The following is a 16,177-nucleotide window of genomic DNA, read 5'->3' as shown; positions in this document are numbered from 1 at the left end:
GCTCGTTGCTCTCAGCCGACTTAGCTGTCTATCCCCCGGATGGAATTCTCTTTTTAAGGATGGGGCCGTCGAATCGGAGACACGTGACGTAACGATTCATCGCACCTGTCCACCAGCGAGAAAATTACATTTTCCGCTTTGACAACAACGACACGATGTTTTGTTCGAATGAATCATTTGCTTTTTTCGTTTACGCGATATTCTCGACGTATTTATGGTAGTTTGTTGGAATGGTTTTGTTCCGATAGATCGATAGATTGATAGAAATTTTGAAATTAAATTACCTCGGAAATTTTTGTTACTATTTTAATCATTCTTTTATAATTAAATTTCTTAATATTACATTGGCCGTGAAAATAAAATTTAATCTGGGTGTAATTTATTTTTTAGATGGCTATTTTTCTTTTTGTTTTTAATGAAAATGGACCTTCTTTTTTGAATAACTTCCCCGTTGCATAATTCGATAAATGTATACCTTTATTCCTACGCAATACGATCTTTGTGATAATTTAATTCCCTTCTATATAGGTTATCTCAAGTTTTTACCGTTGTATAAGTATTTTACAATCGGTAAACAATCGGGGTTGAAGTTGTTGTTACGTTATCAGACGTTAACGTAGACTTATAACATCAACGTCATTAATTACGTCCAGCATTAACGTCCAACTTAAACGATGCATATCACGCAGATATGTACACCGATCTATCACGTTCTTAAAACAATTTCTAAATTATTGCTGTATTTGTGTATCAAATTTCCCTCGTATCTAATCTCCCCGGAGATTTAATCCCGATTTTATCACGCGCATAAAAGTCTTTTTCTTTCTTTCTTTCTTTTCTTCTTAAACGTCTCAACATTACATCGTTTACCGTGGCAACATCATTTAAACTCACCTTCAAAATATTCATTCAGGGCCAATTGCAATTTCACCGTAATTAACTCGCCGCTTCATAGCAGATTCGTTTACACGATGACAACTTAATGAATAACACGGGGTTAATATCAACCGGTGGATTTAGTTATAGTGTCTCGTGAAAAAAGAACATTAGTTTCCGCGGCCGAAACGTGCAATTATGCAAAGCATTGGTAATTTATTTTTTTTTCTCTCTCACAGAGTGACGTCAACCGGGTTGATTTCGCATCGGAAAATCTGAGAAGAGGTCGACGACAAGGATTAAAGGATAAAAGGAACGTGTCACGGGATTTAGGCCAACGTGGGTAGCCGAGCAACGGCCAAGAATCGACCTACGCCAGCGATATGCACACGTTTTGTGCATTATTTATGTATCGAAAGCAATCGTGAAAATCCTTTCCTGCTCCTTGTCCCCACCTACTGGAAATCATTTCACCCCCACCTCTCAAATCCTCGTGCGAATCATTCCATCGAAGACGTAATATTAGAATTTCTGTATCGATTTAAATTTTCCAACGAAAAGAGGAAAAAATACGACGAAAGTTAGCAAACGCGTTTCTCGAAACATTTATTTATGCTTCGAGAAAACAAATATCGAGAAGATGTAACGATCGACGTTCACGATACATTTATGCGATTTATTGCAAATTGATCTTTTTCTACATTTTTAATTCTCTGCTTAAATAATTATTTTTAATCGACAATGTGTCCACCAATGAATTGAACTTCCGCAAATATTCCAAGTGCGAAACGTCGAAACAAAGCTACGTTCCTTTGTAGGAGAAGATGAAGAGGTCAGACACGATGGCTATCTTAGGACGGCCCTGTGTGTCGAACGATGGCTCGAAAGACGGAGGAAGTGACGTCACATTAATATAGTTACGGCTGTTGCCACTGGTCGCGGTTGACAAGCCAAGCGTCCACAGTGTTTCTTTTCGATCCCTTTGATACTCTTTGCCCGCCGCTCCTTTCTCTCCCTCGAGAAGGGCCCGCCCTTTCGTCCCTCGACTCCTGTTACTCGAGAGAACTCGGAACTCGAGACTGCGATTCCGGCCAATCATCGATCCTTGGCCTTGCGGTTTTACTTTTCGACGCACGAAGATCAATTACGCGTTATAAAATATTCTTTCTAATCCAAAATCGCTCCATCGATCCTTTCTTCTTTATTCATAACTATTCCGAACCTGGATAGAGAAATTTCCCATTTATTTATGTTAATTCCATTCTTCTTCTCCATCTCTCCGATTCCAATTGTTGGAAATATCCCAGCACGTACTTCGTGACGAATCACCAGATCGCAAGAGGCCACCGTTAGACAGCGTGCCCATCGTCGATTTCGGCTACATCTGTACGTGGGTCGTCAGCTATGTGTACACGAGCCAAGAACAAGATGCCATATATGCGTCCGGCCACGGTGCGCTCTACGTGGGCCAAAGGAGAACGCGTGCCCGCCTTAACCAGCTCGCGGGTATTTCAAGATTACGGGATTGGCAAGGACTCTTACGATCGTGGACACGGTTAGGTAATCGGAACGAAACGCTGGAACGAGAGTTTCAGAAGGATGGATTTCTACGAGATTTCATAGATATTCTTCGCTGTGACATGATGGCACGATTAGGGGAAGAACGAGTATGAAGTATGTTTTCCAAATTATGAGGATATTGAAATTTTACATTGAAAGTTTTAAGAGTAAAACTTCGAAAAAAGGGTAGATTATTTTTATATTGACGATTGAAAAATTTGCAATTCCCGAGTTGTGTTAATAAAAGTTGTCAGAAGGATGTTTGCCACTTTAATTTCATGTTTTATACAACAGCATAAAACGGATGTTTGGGAAAAATTTTGTTCCCACATAATTAGAGGCTAATTGTAAGTTCATGCAGTTTTGAATAAATCGTGAGGAATGCATTGTGATTTCGTTTCGTATTAAGTATGCGTGAATTTCTTTTTTTCATAAAACGAGCTACGTTACACGTGATGCATTATATATCGTTCATGTCAAGGTATTATATTCATACTTTCGTTAATGTTTAATGATTAATGTTGTAATCTTTGATGTGAATCGAACGCTAAAATATTACTTTGCATTTTATGCATGATATGTTTATACGCGTTAATTAATTTTATGAATAAATTATGGATTTATATGTAAATTTATATTTTGTGAAATATATAACGAAAAATATAAATAACGATTTATTTTATCTTTTAAATACTTTAATGATTATTTTTTTTTACTTTCTCACGAATGTATTTTTTCTATATAAACGTTTACAGTCAATTTATGAACGATTAAAAAAAAAATCTGCTTTTATATTAATATTATATTAATTATTTTCGCGTTAATTCGTCGGAGAGTTCGTTTAAAAAAAATGGAACAGAGAGAAAATAATTAAAATTTATACCACAAATCTTTGTGGAAGACTTTTTTAACAATCCATCGAAATATTTTTGAAAAGAAGGATAAACATTCGTACCTGCAGCAATTCTAATCGCGATGAGGCCTGTGGTGCAGCCATGATAATTTAAGAGACGATCGTTCTGCGACCACTCGACGGGTGATCCGTGTTTTCTGAAACAAATCAAGAGATATATTAGTACAGAAATATTAAAAAAAAGGAGAAAAGATCAGAATCGAAAGTTTTTCAGGCGAAAATTAAATGACTGCGTTGCAGACTGATCTTTTATATGTTTTGAAATTAAAGAAAATAACGATAAGTAAGAAATATATTTTTTGTCGCAAGTAAGAAAAATCATATTATTTTCGATTTAAAATTAATCCACTAACGACTGTCAAATGTAAAATTGAATTTTTCAATAGATATCAGGCTTATAATTATAAAAGTTAAAATTCATGACGAATAAACGAATACTTGAAATATTCGTCAATGGAGAAAAACAAAAGGATAAATTTAGTTGAGCTTGATTAAAAGAATTTCAACCAAGGATCCTTTGAACAATCAATAGCCCTTGCTTCGATAAATACGAATCCTCTCAATCGTACGTTAAAACCAAGGATAACTTAGAAAACTAAATTTCACACGTGGACGGTTCCAGTAATCGAATCTAAATTCAAAACCGATATTTCAAACTCGTACATTAGACTCATATATTAGAACGAATTTTCAGCTTATTTCCTTTCTTAAAAAATTACAATAAAACACCCTATAACATACATACCGATGAAAATGAACGAAATATATCATTGGCCTCAGGATTTTTAAACCTTCTGATAAAAAGTTATGCGCGTTTCGAGGAAGAAAGAACGATTCCAGCCTTTTGGAGCCTTTTTCAACAGACTCTGGGCAAAGTTTCTGATATCGTACGTGTACCTGAACGTTGATTATTAGCTTGGACGCAGTCTGATGCATCCGGTTGCACGCAAATCCGGACGCAGAAGACTCACGCGATCGAACGGCTCTTTTGTTTAAATTTGCCCTCGTGTTTCTCTCTCTCTCGTGCAAATTTCACGATGAAATGCACCAGGAAAAATAAATAAATAAATAAATAAAACCGCAGAAGAAGCGAGTGGAAAGCAAGTGGATTTCTTTTTTTCTAAATCGTTTTTCACGTTTTTAAATTTTTCCATTTCGAGTGAAACGAAGGAAGAAACCTCGTACTTTGTAACAGTCTTCTAATCTTTCCCCACCGTGGAAAATTTACAGATACATTTATATAAATTTGAGAATCGTTTAACTTACGCAGTTATATCCCGCAATCTAAATGATTTATCCTCGGCCATATTGTACGAGGTGGTTTCCCATCGCGAGCAACGATGCCCTTAACTCAAAGCCACAGCATAAATAAAAATTACACGACGAATGGTTGTTACGAAGCGGAAACGAATATCACCAATGGATAACAACGGATAACTCCTTTATTAAAAAGAAAGCCACAATTTAGAAAGGAGGGGAGGGAACGAACAAATTTTAAAATAAATAATCATCGATCTTAATTGAGAACGACATTTTCGAGCAGCGACGATAGATTCTGGATTAATAAAACGATCGAGTAGGAGAGCAGGATAACAAGAATGCTCGAATACTGAAAGTACGAAACACGCACCTGTCCGCATCGAATCGAGCGTGGAAAATCGCATGAAACCGCGGATGTTCGAAGAGAAAAGAAAGAACGATAATAACACCTACACCTTGATCGAGCTCTTGGAGCATATCGATCCTGACCACCTCTGGCCGCATCGACGACACTCAGAGGCGGCTCCAGAGGGGGTCAAGTACTCGAACGATCGTGGACGAAGGAAGCACGAAAACGATCGCGCGAGGAAACGTAATTGCGGCTGGGCTGAATGCGCCCACTCGTTCCGCGGATCCACCCACGCTTGAAAACCTTTCGATCTTTATATAGAAGTAAACGTGGCGGAGAGAGAGAGAGAGAGAACTTCGACCTTTCCCCATTGAGACTCGAAAATTACATTTGGCACAACTGTTTAAACGGAGAAATCACATTCGTATCGTTGCTGGCCAGTTATGGAATGTGTAGAAATATAGATCGACTTGTGTTCTTTTTAAAATGATTAAGAATATTATTAGAAATTATGGCTCTTTTTGTATTCCTTTGGAATTTCACGTCAATGTAATAGTTTAGGTAAATAATAAATAAATTATCAATTGTGGCCGTTCTTCCTATATTAATATGTATAGAGTGCTTCGAGACTATAAAATATATAATTTCATAAATATGAAATTGTTGTTGAATTCGAATGAATAGAAGACGTTATTCTAATTCAATTGCAAGAATGAATTTGATTTCTTTATTTCGCGATGCGATAAAAATTGTGTATTACTTATTCAAATGAATATTTGTATCGAATCAAGAGGAAATGTTGGAAATTTGGAAAAAGATATATTCGCGTTACATTTTTATATTTTCCTCACCACTTCTATCAAATTTTATTACGCGTTTAATAAAATGCTGAACACTTCAATCATGATTAGTTACAGGTTAATGATCAAACGTCCATGAGTTTACACCAAGAAAGAGGAAAGACAGTAATTTTTAACGCATGATGTGAAAACAAGGCCAAACGGAATATATATCCGTGCGAATACTTTGTGTCGCTTTCAAGCGTTAAATCCATCTCTCGTGAAATAGAATTCATCTCCAAGATTCTCGTTACACGAAGATCCTTGTCTGACAATATTAGCTCAATTCACTTTATGACAGAAACTTGTTGAAATCTTAGGTAGAACGTGCACAAAATGTATCAGTAAAGTAATATATAATTCAGAACTTATAAAATTGAACTATATTATTATGCACATAATAATACAGTAAAAATATAACTATATATATATAAAGTGTATATTATAATCTGATCCATTCCCAATTAAAAAAGTAATTAGAACAATTTTCAATACGATTAAAACCAATTTCAAAAATCAAAAAATTATACCTCCTTAATGATTGCACGAGTCGTCTCGAATATAATCGCACCTTTAGACACAGCTATTAGAGATTTTGCTAACTAGAGATCCTTTGCTAACCAATCACGATTCGAATAAAATTGGAAACTGGAATATTTCAGACGATCTTTCCTCTCATCGTTTCTAAAAAAAAAAAAAACCTGATCGATCGAAGGGTGATCCGCTCTCTCTCCGTTCCAAGAAAGGTGGAATTGGTTTAGATTGGAATCCGAGAGCCTTGGCGATGCTCCCCGCAGGAAATTATATCGACACGATGTCGTTTGTCGTCGCAATAGTGTTTTTAGGCCAGCAGCTATCGTGACTCACGTCTCATGACGTAATCCGGACAGTCTTTTTATGGTTAAGAAACGAGCTCGACGCACGTCGTCCACTTCGTCGCCGTCCGTTTTCGATTATTCCTCGAACGATGGAAAACCCGTCGGTGGCTGGAATTAGAACTCGATCGCTCGTTTAGGGAGAGGAGCGAATCCTGACGATCGACCACGTGCCTCTCTCGTCGGATCAAGATCGAAGGATAACGTTATACGTTGGATCGACGATGAATCTTCTTCTGCCAAGTTTTAACCGAAACTGGGACGTAAGATCTCGGCTTTGCCGGGCTTAAGATGGGAGTCTTTCGTTCGTTCTTTTCAGAAGAATTATCTCTGTCGAAAAATCGAGATACACTTACGTGATTGAGATTCCAAGATGATTGGAAAGGTGACTATATAAAAAATCTAGATCGAATATTTTAGATCTTTCTAATTAAAAAAATGCAAGGTAGATAGAACCAGATAGCCGCTCTGATTTCTTCTTAATATTCAGTTATAAACCGTTAGTTAAAAAGAATCTGCGTTTCGAGCGAAGAAAAAGGAAAAGAATCGAATCGATTTCGCGTTTAATTCGATCGCTGATTAATTTACCACGTTACCATAACAGGAAGAGCTATATTTGAATTCAGAGAAAGAGACTGGGAGAGACAATTTTAGGTAAGGATCGGTTCGAATATTGTCGATATGAATAATCAGCGTGGGCTTATTCCTAGCTCCTTTTTTCCCTCCCTCCACGCCATCGCAGTAGGTGAATCGAAGGAAGATCGAAGAATAAGGAGAAGAGAGTGGCACCAAGTGCCTTTAAATCCGTCTAAACCAGAACGTCTGCTGACCCAGGTATTCGACGATGTTCGACTCCTCTTATTGCCCGGATTATTTATAGTTTTACTAAAACTTACTTCCACTAGGATTACCATACGGTGCTCCCATGAGCATGGTCAGCTCAGGTACACGGCTTCATTTCTATAATTAAACGGCTCGCGCGAACGCGAGGCCGCTTCCGATGGAATTCGATGCCTCTTTGAATCCGTTTCTCAGGTGTGCCCGAGATATTAACACGTCACTTCTAAATTGGCCGCTTAAAAGTGCACATGGTGCGCTTACGATATTTTCCTCCAATTCTTTTTTCTCTCTGCGAATACACGAGTTTTTATCCTTCTCCTTATTTTCTCACACGTCTTTTAAAGTATATGTACATATATTAAAAAGTTAAATTCATAAATATCCTGTATAAATCAAATCTATACAAATTACGTACAAATTTTAAGATCGGATAGAAAATATGGAAATCGAGCCTAATCGACGCATCGGATTATTTTACAACACGCCGCTCCTGTACTATTAAACGACGACGATTAACGTTAACCAAACAAGACTTCGAGACAGAAGCGGGTAAAAACCATGATTTACAGCGTTCGGCTAGCGAAAGCACGTACAACGTAAACGCAGCACCCGTGCTCCGCGTGTACAATTAGCCACGCATTCGCACATGGCACGCACGTGTTTGCTCGAAGCGGGCGGGGAACAGCGTAGTTGAACCCCCGCCCACGCACGAGCGTTAATCCTATTTTCCTGCCGCTAATTGATACGGTGCCCTCCCCCCTCTAATCGATTTCTAATCCTGCCCGAATTGGAATAATCAGTCGAAACCACGTCGAACGTGTTCCAATTACTCGCCTCGATGTATCGATAAATCGAAAGAATCTTCCTCCACGACGATTTAATCCACCGCGATTGCTTTACCAGTAGCAGCCTCAGCCTCGAGATCGTTTGCTGCGATTCTTTGCGGCCGGCAGACGTGCAGCAGACGCGATTCTCTCCGCCCCTCGTGGGATCGTCTTTAATTAACCGCGATGCGATACTTGGGCGGCCCGCTTTGTCGCCGATTAAACGTGGTCACGGCTTGATATATGGCGCGCTCAGGAGCCGATTCGCAGGTATTTTCGACAGGGAATGTACAGGGTATGCGAGAGTTTACGGATCGATCCCTGAGATAATTTCAAGTAACGTTTTCTTAACTTTGGGGAAGAATGTTTCGTCTTCTGGCCACGTAAATATCCTCGAATTGGAATAATTCGGCTCGTTTTCGAAGAAAAGTAAGCTCGGATGTTTTGATTAAACGAAGGGAGATTATTCGAGGTTGAAATTATTTCATTCCGTTTGAGATTATATACATGGCAATAATTTGGTGACATCCTGTATATACGTACGTGAATATACATCGGGGCGTGCGTTAATCGCGCGAGCGTGTTCAAGAGGATCGTTGGGACGAGTGTGAGTCATTTGGCTTCTTTGATGCGTTTCTGTGCAAGGGTGAAGGATGGCACGTGACGTGTTTACTGTTTGCCCGGTCGAATACCTGTGATTTGCTGTATTGGATTGTTCGGAAATTTCTATCGTATATTCAATCAGATTGGAAAAGAATTATCCGTTGGAAACCTTGCCTGAAATATTGTAGCTGAACTTAAAGAAAGTTTTGCATTGATTTCAAAATAATATTTTTTAAAGAAGGACGAGAAATGAAAGAGAAAATTATATACAAAATTTAGGAATTAACATATACTTTTTACTAATTGAATAAATTAATTCTGACTAATTTGTCTGGGATATAAAATGTAAAGAGATTAGGCCATTTGTACGAAATGTAAATTCAATATTAAAGTTCCGATATTCAATCCGAATAATGAATTAGAGATTTATAACTTTGTGTAATAAGATTATAACACGTAACAACACGATCACCTTTTTATTCCACAAAGTAGGATTTAAACGAATAATAAAATAAAAATCTTATTTCAATTAAAATTTAAATTCCAATTTGCAAGGCTGATTGTTATCGTAGATTATATCTAATAACGACACCGCGTTAATGCAGTGACTAGTCAACATGTGCAGCCATTGAGAAGATTGTAAAGTAAAGGGACTGATAACGAAAGTAATGTGGTTTTTATCCGAATAATGCTTGTTTCGTTACATAATGTAATAATTAATTTCACATAATAATATTACGTGATGTAAATAAAAATAAAAAAACATGTATCACGATATATATCGAATTATAATTTATAATTTAATTTTAAGAGATTTTTATGTTTTCTTTGAAAAGTCAAATTAATTAATTCTAATCCAATTAACGTGTATACTTAAATACTTTATTAAAATGTTATAACGAAAATGAATGAAATTACACGTTTCGAATTTTTATTATATTATTTTAATAAATTATTTACGACTCCGTTTAAGAAACATTTCTTTCCTATTTCCATTCACAGAATATAAATTTTGAATTTCAAAATTGTATCGCAACGCTTGAATACAATAGCTAATTAATTAAAAACTTTTAGTTGTCGAATCAAAAGTAGAAAGATTTTATTCTACAGAGTCAAAGATATAACTATTTTTTTTTCTCTTATCTTTTATGCAACGATTAGTAAGAAACCAAAGCGGCAATTGTCACTGAGAAAAAACGATGCATAGTCGAAAAGAATTGTTCGAGAGAATTGGAGCGCATTGATGGCTCGCAAATTCGTTCGTGTACACTTTGGAATAATAAGTGATCACGAAAGATAATACGTATTCATTTTATGCAGGAGGAAACGTTTTTCTTTTTTTTTTCTTTCTTTTAAAAAGTTTCTCTAGGAAATAAATTAGACGAGCTGTATAATTTTGAAATTTCGGATTAAATTAATTAACATTTTCTCGAAGAAATTTCAATCGAGCAAGTGATATTTTTCTCGGATAAAAATTCTATTTCAATCGTCCCGTTAAAATCAACAGCGACTAGCGATACCATTTATCACGTTATGTACGATAATTTGCAGGAAAATAAACCGAGGTTTGTATCTAAGAACAGCGTAAGTGCATTTATTACGACGTGCTCGTTGACGAGGATCGTTTGAGCGAATTGGAGTGCAGGAACACGATCGGTGCATTGCACAGTGATTCACAGATTCTCTTCCACGCGCAATGGATATTTACTTACAAAAACCGCTGCGATAAGATATTTTAATCCAAATAACGATAAAACATGCTGTTCCCTCTTTCGAATAAAATCAATTTTTATTCTTATTTTCACTTGTAATTATGTTCGCTTCGACGATTTACTCTGCACATTTGTATACGCAATTAAGAAAATAATTAAAATTCGTATCTTGTGGAAATAATTCTCGATTCTCTGACATACATTGACAAACGTAGAAGGTAAACAAAGTTTTTGCACACAAGTTAACCAAAACATCCGGAATATATCGGAATATATATACAAAAACACGATCTTAAAATCGAGTTTACCTTCGAAACGAAATTTAAAGCGAAATCGAGTCAACCTTTCGATAAACCAATTTCTGCCCAATCACGATATTCGTTAACAAATAGATCGGCGGAATTTCACACCTCCCCCTCCCCTCCCCCTATCCCCCCTCGATCCGAGAAAACCCATCTCGCTCTCCTCCTTGGAACCCCTTACCTCCTCCCCGACAAAACTTCATTCGCAACCGTTTCGAACGATTAATCTCCCAACCGGGGGACAAAATACCCGTGTTTACAAAGCGAGCGATCCACGAGACGCCATAAATTACTCTGCTACCGAATCCGCGACGATTAATCTTTCGGGCGGAAAAAGAAGAAAAGGGAGGAACGAAGGCTCACCTGGCTGAGGAAGTTGGTGTCCCGACGAGAGGCGATTCGCAGGTGATCCCTGTGGCTCGTCCTTACGTGAAGAGAACCGATGTAGCACTGACAGTTCCGCCATCCCTCTCTCCTCGCTCGCGCCAAATCCCACTCTGCTTGGCCCTACGACTACTCCCTCTCCGTCCTTCTCCCACCAGACGCGTCGCCCCACCGTCCAGACAAGGACGGAGCGAACGTCTGCGGATGAAAACAGAAAGTACGCTCCTCACGGGACGGGGTGAAGGCACGCCGCAAGTTTCGAATTACTTGGTTAACTATACATGCATTTCGATCGACGACAATAAGCTTCTTCTTCATCTCGGCTTCTCTTTCGTTTCTGCGATCCAACATTTTTTTCCCATTCGTTTCGATTGGATGGAAATTAATTTGATTAATTAATCGATGATTTATAATTAAACAATTCTAAATTAAATTTTATATATATATATATGTAATAATAAACGTTTAGTGGATATTTACTTACGACTCCAGAAATATGCTCCAAGAAATAGATTACGCGAAACCTCCCGTTTAAATTAATAATCGTACGGCGATAAAGTAATTTATGGACAGGACAGGATCGAAATTGCAGTCTGGGGAGCTTACTTTAAGTCCCCAGGCGAGGCTCACACCTTTATCCCTATAAGGCTTCGTCTAGGAACTCGTGTGGAACAGACGGACAGGTTAAACGTCGAAATGATCGATTGCGAATCCATTGCGATGGATCGTGCGTGCAACGAGTTTTCTCTATAAACTGTAAATGGCGATACTTGGTCTTTTTGAAACGCGGAGGAGGAGGAGGAGGAGGAGGAGGATTCGACGAATGGGCATTTTTACATCGAGGAACGTTTTCGGGATCGTTTACGACGGAAACATCTTCCGCCCGAAGGGAAATGATTTATCGGCTCTTTGAAGCGACGTTTTAACTCGCTGTTAAGTTAACTGTAAAACCGATTGCGCGCTTAAGTATGTTAAAACTTTGATTTATTTGGGAGAGACTTTCCTCCGAGGATTCGAAAACAGGTATTTTCTGCAAGTAAAATCGGCAGTGAAATCGGTTCTCTGAATCTCTCCGAGCTCGATGACGGAGATTGATAAAAATTTAATTACGATGATTCTTACTTGGAATTCTTGCGATTGTTCGATTTAAACTCTGACCCTCTCAACGGTAACTTACAATCGTTCAAAGTCGGGTCGATCCCCTCCCTTATATTTTGAAGTCTGATTCCTCAATTGCTTACTCATTTATCCTCATATTTATTCTCTCTTCGTTCCTTATCCACCTATTTAGCCTGTATTTTATCATAAATTCTTAATAAACTATGCGATATTTTTCTCTTATTTGAATCATAGAATACAATATTTGCCAATATTTGACTCTTGAAACATCCTGTTGTTTAAGCTTTTCTCTCGTATATGTATACAAATTATGTAAATAAAACTTATCATCAGAAACGTGTTGCTTGGCAATATTTTATGTCGAGTTATTTTTACACGCTTGCAACTTCATTGTATCGTTAGGAGCACGCGAGAACTATATACGTTCTAGAAATAAACCAAACTAGTTTTTAAAGCTGGACAATAGTTAATTTGAAGACGCAGATGAGTTATTCCGGACCTCTCAGACTCGAGCGAGACAGGCTGCCTACCACTCGACTAAATTGGGAACAGTCAAATTTTCTGTTATTGTGGGCCGTGATTCATACCGGCAATGTTTTCGACTCGTTCATTCTTTCCGCTGTTGTGCGGCACAACCAGTTAGACAGATATAAACAAGATGTATGTGCGTACGTTTAGAACCGGTACGAACGATCTTACTTTTATTCACAGTGTTGAAATATTCAGAAGCACCAATGATTCTCAAAATCTTATCCTGTTAAATATATAGAAATTGGCAGAGTCAAAGGAGGCTTTATCGATTATGCTTCGGATATTTTTCAAGATATATAATTTTATGTTATTCTGCTTTTCATTTATTGTATATTTGAGATTTAAATTGTATTTCTTTCTTTTTTTGAGAAACTGGAAAACGATATGGCTTCATTTTGGAAAATTTAAAACAGTGCCAGAAGTAATATATCAAAGTAATATATCAAAATGAATTTCAGATATTTGGATTTTCAATTTTAATTTATACGTACATATGATCAATTATCTTATTGAAATAATGATACATTTCAGAATTTAATTGTTGGTTAACATTCGAGTATTTTGTCGCCATATTGCGCGACACGAGTATTTTATAGATACATTTTATTATATTGCAATTTAAATTATAATATAGAATATAACAATTATTATTACGTAAAATAATAACTCGAATACAATGGCTAGTAGAAATGATTTAAAAGACTATTTATAACTATTATAACCATTGCTCACAAATAAAAATAGAAACGATAAAGAAGTTTGACGAAAAGGGGAAAAAAGGCGACAATCGTTTCGTTGTTACTTGTGCCGATGTCGTTTTAACATTCAGCTATAATAATAATATTCATCAGGTGACTAAGCATGCGAGTCACCGAGCTTCCAATTCTAATTCGCTCTACGTACACCCACCATCTTTCAATCGTCCATAAAACCAATATCGGAGATGCTCATTATCTTTAATTGACAATTATATACGATGACTTTAGAAACGCGATACCTTTTTCATTTCGAATCCATTTTCGAATCGCAATTAATTACATAACTCTCTCTTATTTTTAGACGTATATCGAAATAATACTCTACATTCTGTCTACATATTCCCTTAAATTCGAAAATTCACTTACTTATTTTTAGATTAATTTTTTCCAAATAATGAAAAGGCAAATAAAATTTTCTCCTCGTCTTTTCTAAAAATAATTTCTAAAAATTCATTTCCCGTTTGTCTTTCTCACGACTTTTTTTTTTTTTCCCACTCCTTGCAACTCGCCATCACCAATTACAGATATATTCCATTATCCAGCCAACTGTTGACGAGTTAGGGGATACTTTCTCTCCGCCACACGTAAACAGGCCACGGCTCCAAAGCACAGTGATACATTTAGCGTGGCGGATAACGAGCCAATTACGATTTCCTTTCGCCGTGGCGATAGCCATAGGTGTGCGAGGCCGGGACTCACCCGGGCGTAATTTTAATTAGCCGTTCGCGAGTGAAGACGCTGGTGAAGATGGAAGGGACGTGTAACACGAGGCGGCCTATGAATCAGGAAACCGGAGGTTTCCGCTTCGAGGACGGGCTCGAGATAATCTTTCTCGAGTTCGGTGAAATAAGCTACTTTCCACGCGCTTGTCCACCCACGCGCCGCTCGATGGAGGATTACGCTTTAATCCGCCCGAGATATCTGTCCCCCGATAATTTCATAAAGGTCCAAGTGGTGAAATTTCAGATTAATTCCGAAACGAGAGGGAAATGGTTAAAAATTCTGCGCGCTTCTTCCTTCTTGTAACTTTATTCTTCTTTTTCCTCCTCTTCTTTGAAAATGGTAGATTTAACGGTTGATCGATAATTTTGATGTATTTGATGTTTTAATGGAGTAGATATATATACATGTATAACGAATAGTGATCTTGTTGTAATAAATATGTATTAGTTTATCATTAACTATTGAAATATTAAATATCAAACTATTGTCGATGAAATTTCTCACGTGAATCTTTTCCATTACAAACGTTTCTTTTGTTAATTAATCCCACAAATTGACCATCAAATCTATCTCTTCCAATCCAATCGAGGCCATCGATAATCCTAATCCGTCGAGAAAAGATCTCTGATGCATAATCAATACACCGACAGAGAATTTTCTCTCACGGATGTTCATTCACTTTGCTCGAAGGACGTAGAAAAGAGAGCCTCGGATAATACGACGTTGAATATAATATCCTCTCGGATTCGAAACATCTCTGGACAGAAAGGTTTGTGGTAAGTAAGCCGTTAATTAAAGAGGATCGAATTAATGCCCCTGTGGTAAGAGTTTCAACGCTCTATTTAAGAGGAATCGAGCAGATTCTGTAACTGCATTGCGCCTTAGATCTCGCACACGTATCGTTTATGGTTCGTCGTTGAAACCACCATCTTTGTGTTAATTGTATTTGCGTATAGTATCTTTGTATCTCTTTACGTGCAAGAGAAAATTTTAGCACTTCGTTTTTAAGTGTAAAATTTGTAATATTGTAATAATTCTTTTTATCGATAAAATATCACGTTGCAAAACGACTAATTGCCGACTAATATAATAATTTAATAATATAAAGAATAATTTATAATAATTTAAAGAATATATGTATGTACACTTTGAATTAAGCTGAAATATAAATCCAGAATAAATAATCAGTTGAGAAAAGGGATTTTTATTATCTTACCACATTTTCAATGAACTTTTCTCATAATTGACTGAATATCTGCTAAGTTAAATCTCATCATCTTATGTTTTTGATATTAATACGTGTAACATTGTTAATATCTATTTACTAGGAAGCCTGTGACTATTTCCTTTTCTCTTTTATTAAATCGAAGAATCAATTTGGAGAAGAAACAAGAGAAAAGTCCATTTCCTAATTACAATATTCCTGTTTTCCGAGATCTTCCAATATTGGTTTTTTTTTTCTCGAATTGGTGGAAAAGTTACACACTGAGATGGAAGTACGCACATCGAATTTCTATTTTGGATATCGAGAAGAAAAAGCTCGGTCGTGAAATTACGTGTATTAAACTTTCTATCTCTCGAAACTCTGTGCTTATTAATTAATAATACACGATACAAAATAAATATACGTATTCATTCATATTCCTTTTATTTCTTATCTTTTCTTAGTAATTAAAAATTTATCTTCTTCCCTTTAAAAAAATTATTCA

The 16,177-nt window shown here is 36.8% G+C and overlaps 1 protein-coding gene across 2 annotated transcripts in view; it reads right to left on the bottom strand.

Annotated features, from left to right (window-relative positions):
- LOC108001388 (uncharacterized) overlaps positions 1 to 11,634 on the bottom strand; it is a 39,245-nt gene extending 27,611 nt beyond the window's left edge. For both annotated transcript variants that reach the window (XM_017062374.3, XM_017062375.3), the window contains exons 1-2: positions 11,317 to 11,634; positions 3,392 to 3,486 (exon numbers count right to left, since the gene is read on the bottom strand). In XM_017062374.3, coding sequence (XP_016917863.2) covers positions 3,392 to 3,433 — 42 coding nt within the window. In that variant the 5' untranslated portion in view covers positions 3,434 to 3,486; positions 11,317 to 11,634. The remainder of the gene's footprint in view (positions 1 to 3,391; positions 3,487 to 11,316) is intronic.
- Positions 11,635 to 16,177: the final 4,543 nt, after the last annotated feature.

The sequence above is a fragment of the Apis cerana genome, linkage group LG5 (genome assembly GCF_029169275.1).
Source record: "Apis cerana isolate GH-2021 linkage group LG5, AcerK_1.0, whole genome shotgun sequence".
In the NCBI taxonomy this organism is placed as follows: Eukaryota; Metazoa; Arthropoda; class Insecta; order Hymenoptera; family Apidae; genus Apis; species Apis cerana.
This window is presented reverse-complemented; position numbering and strand designations above follow the sequence as displayed.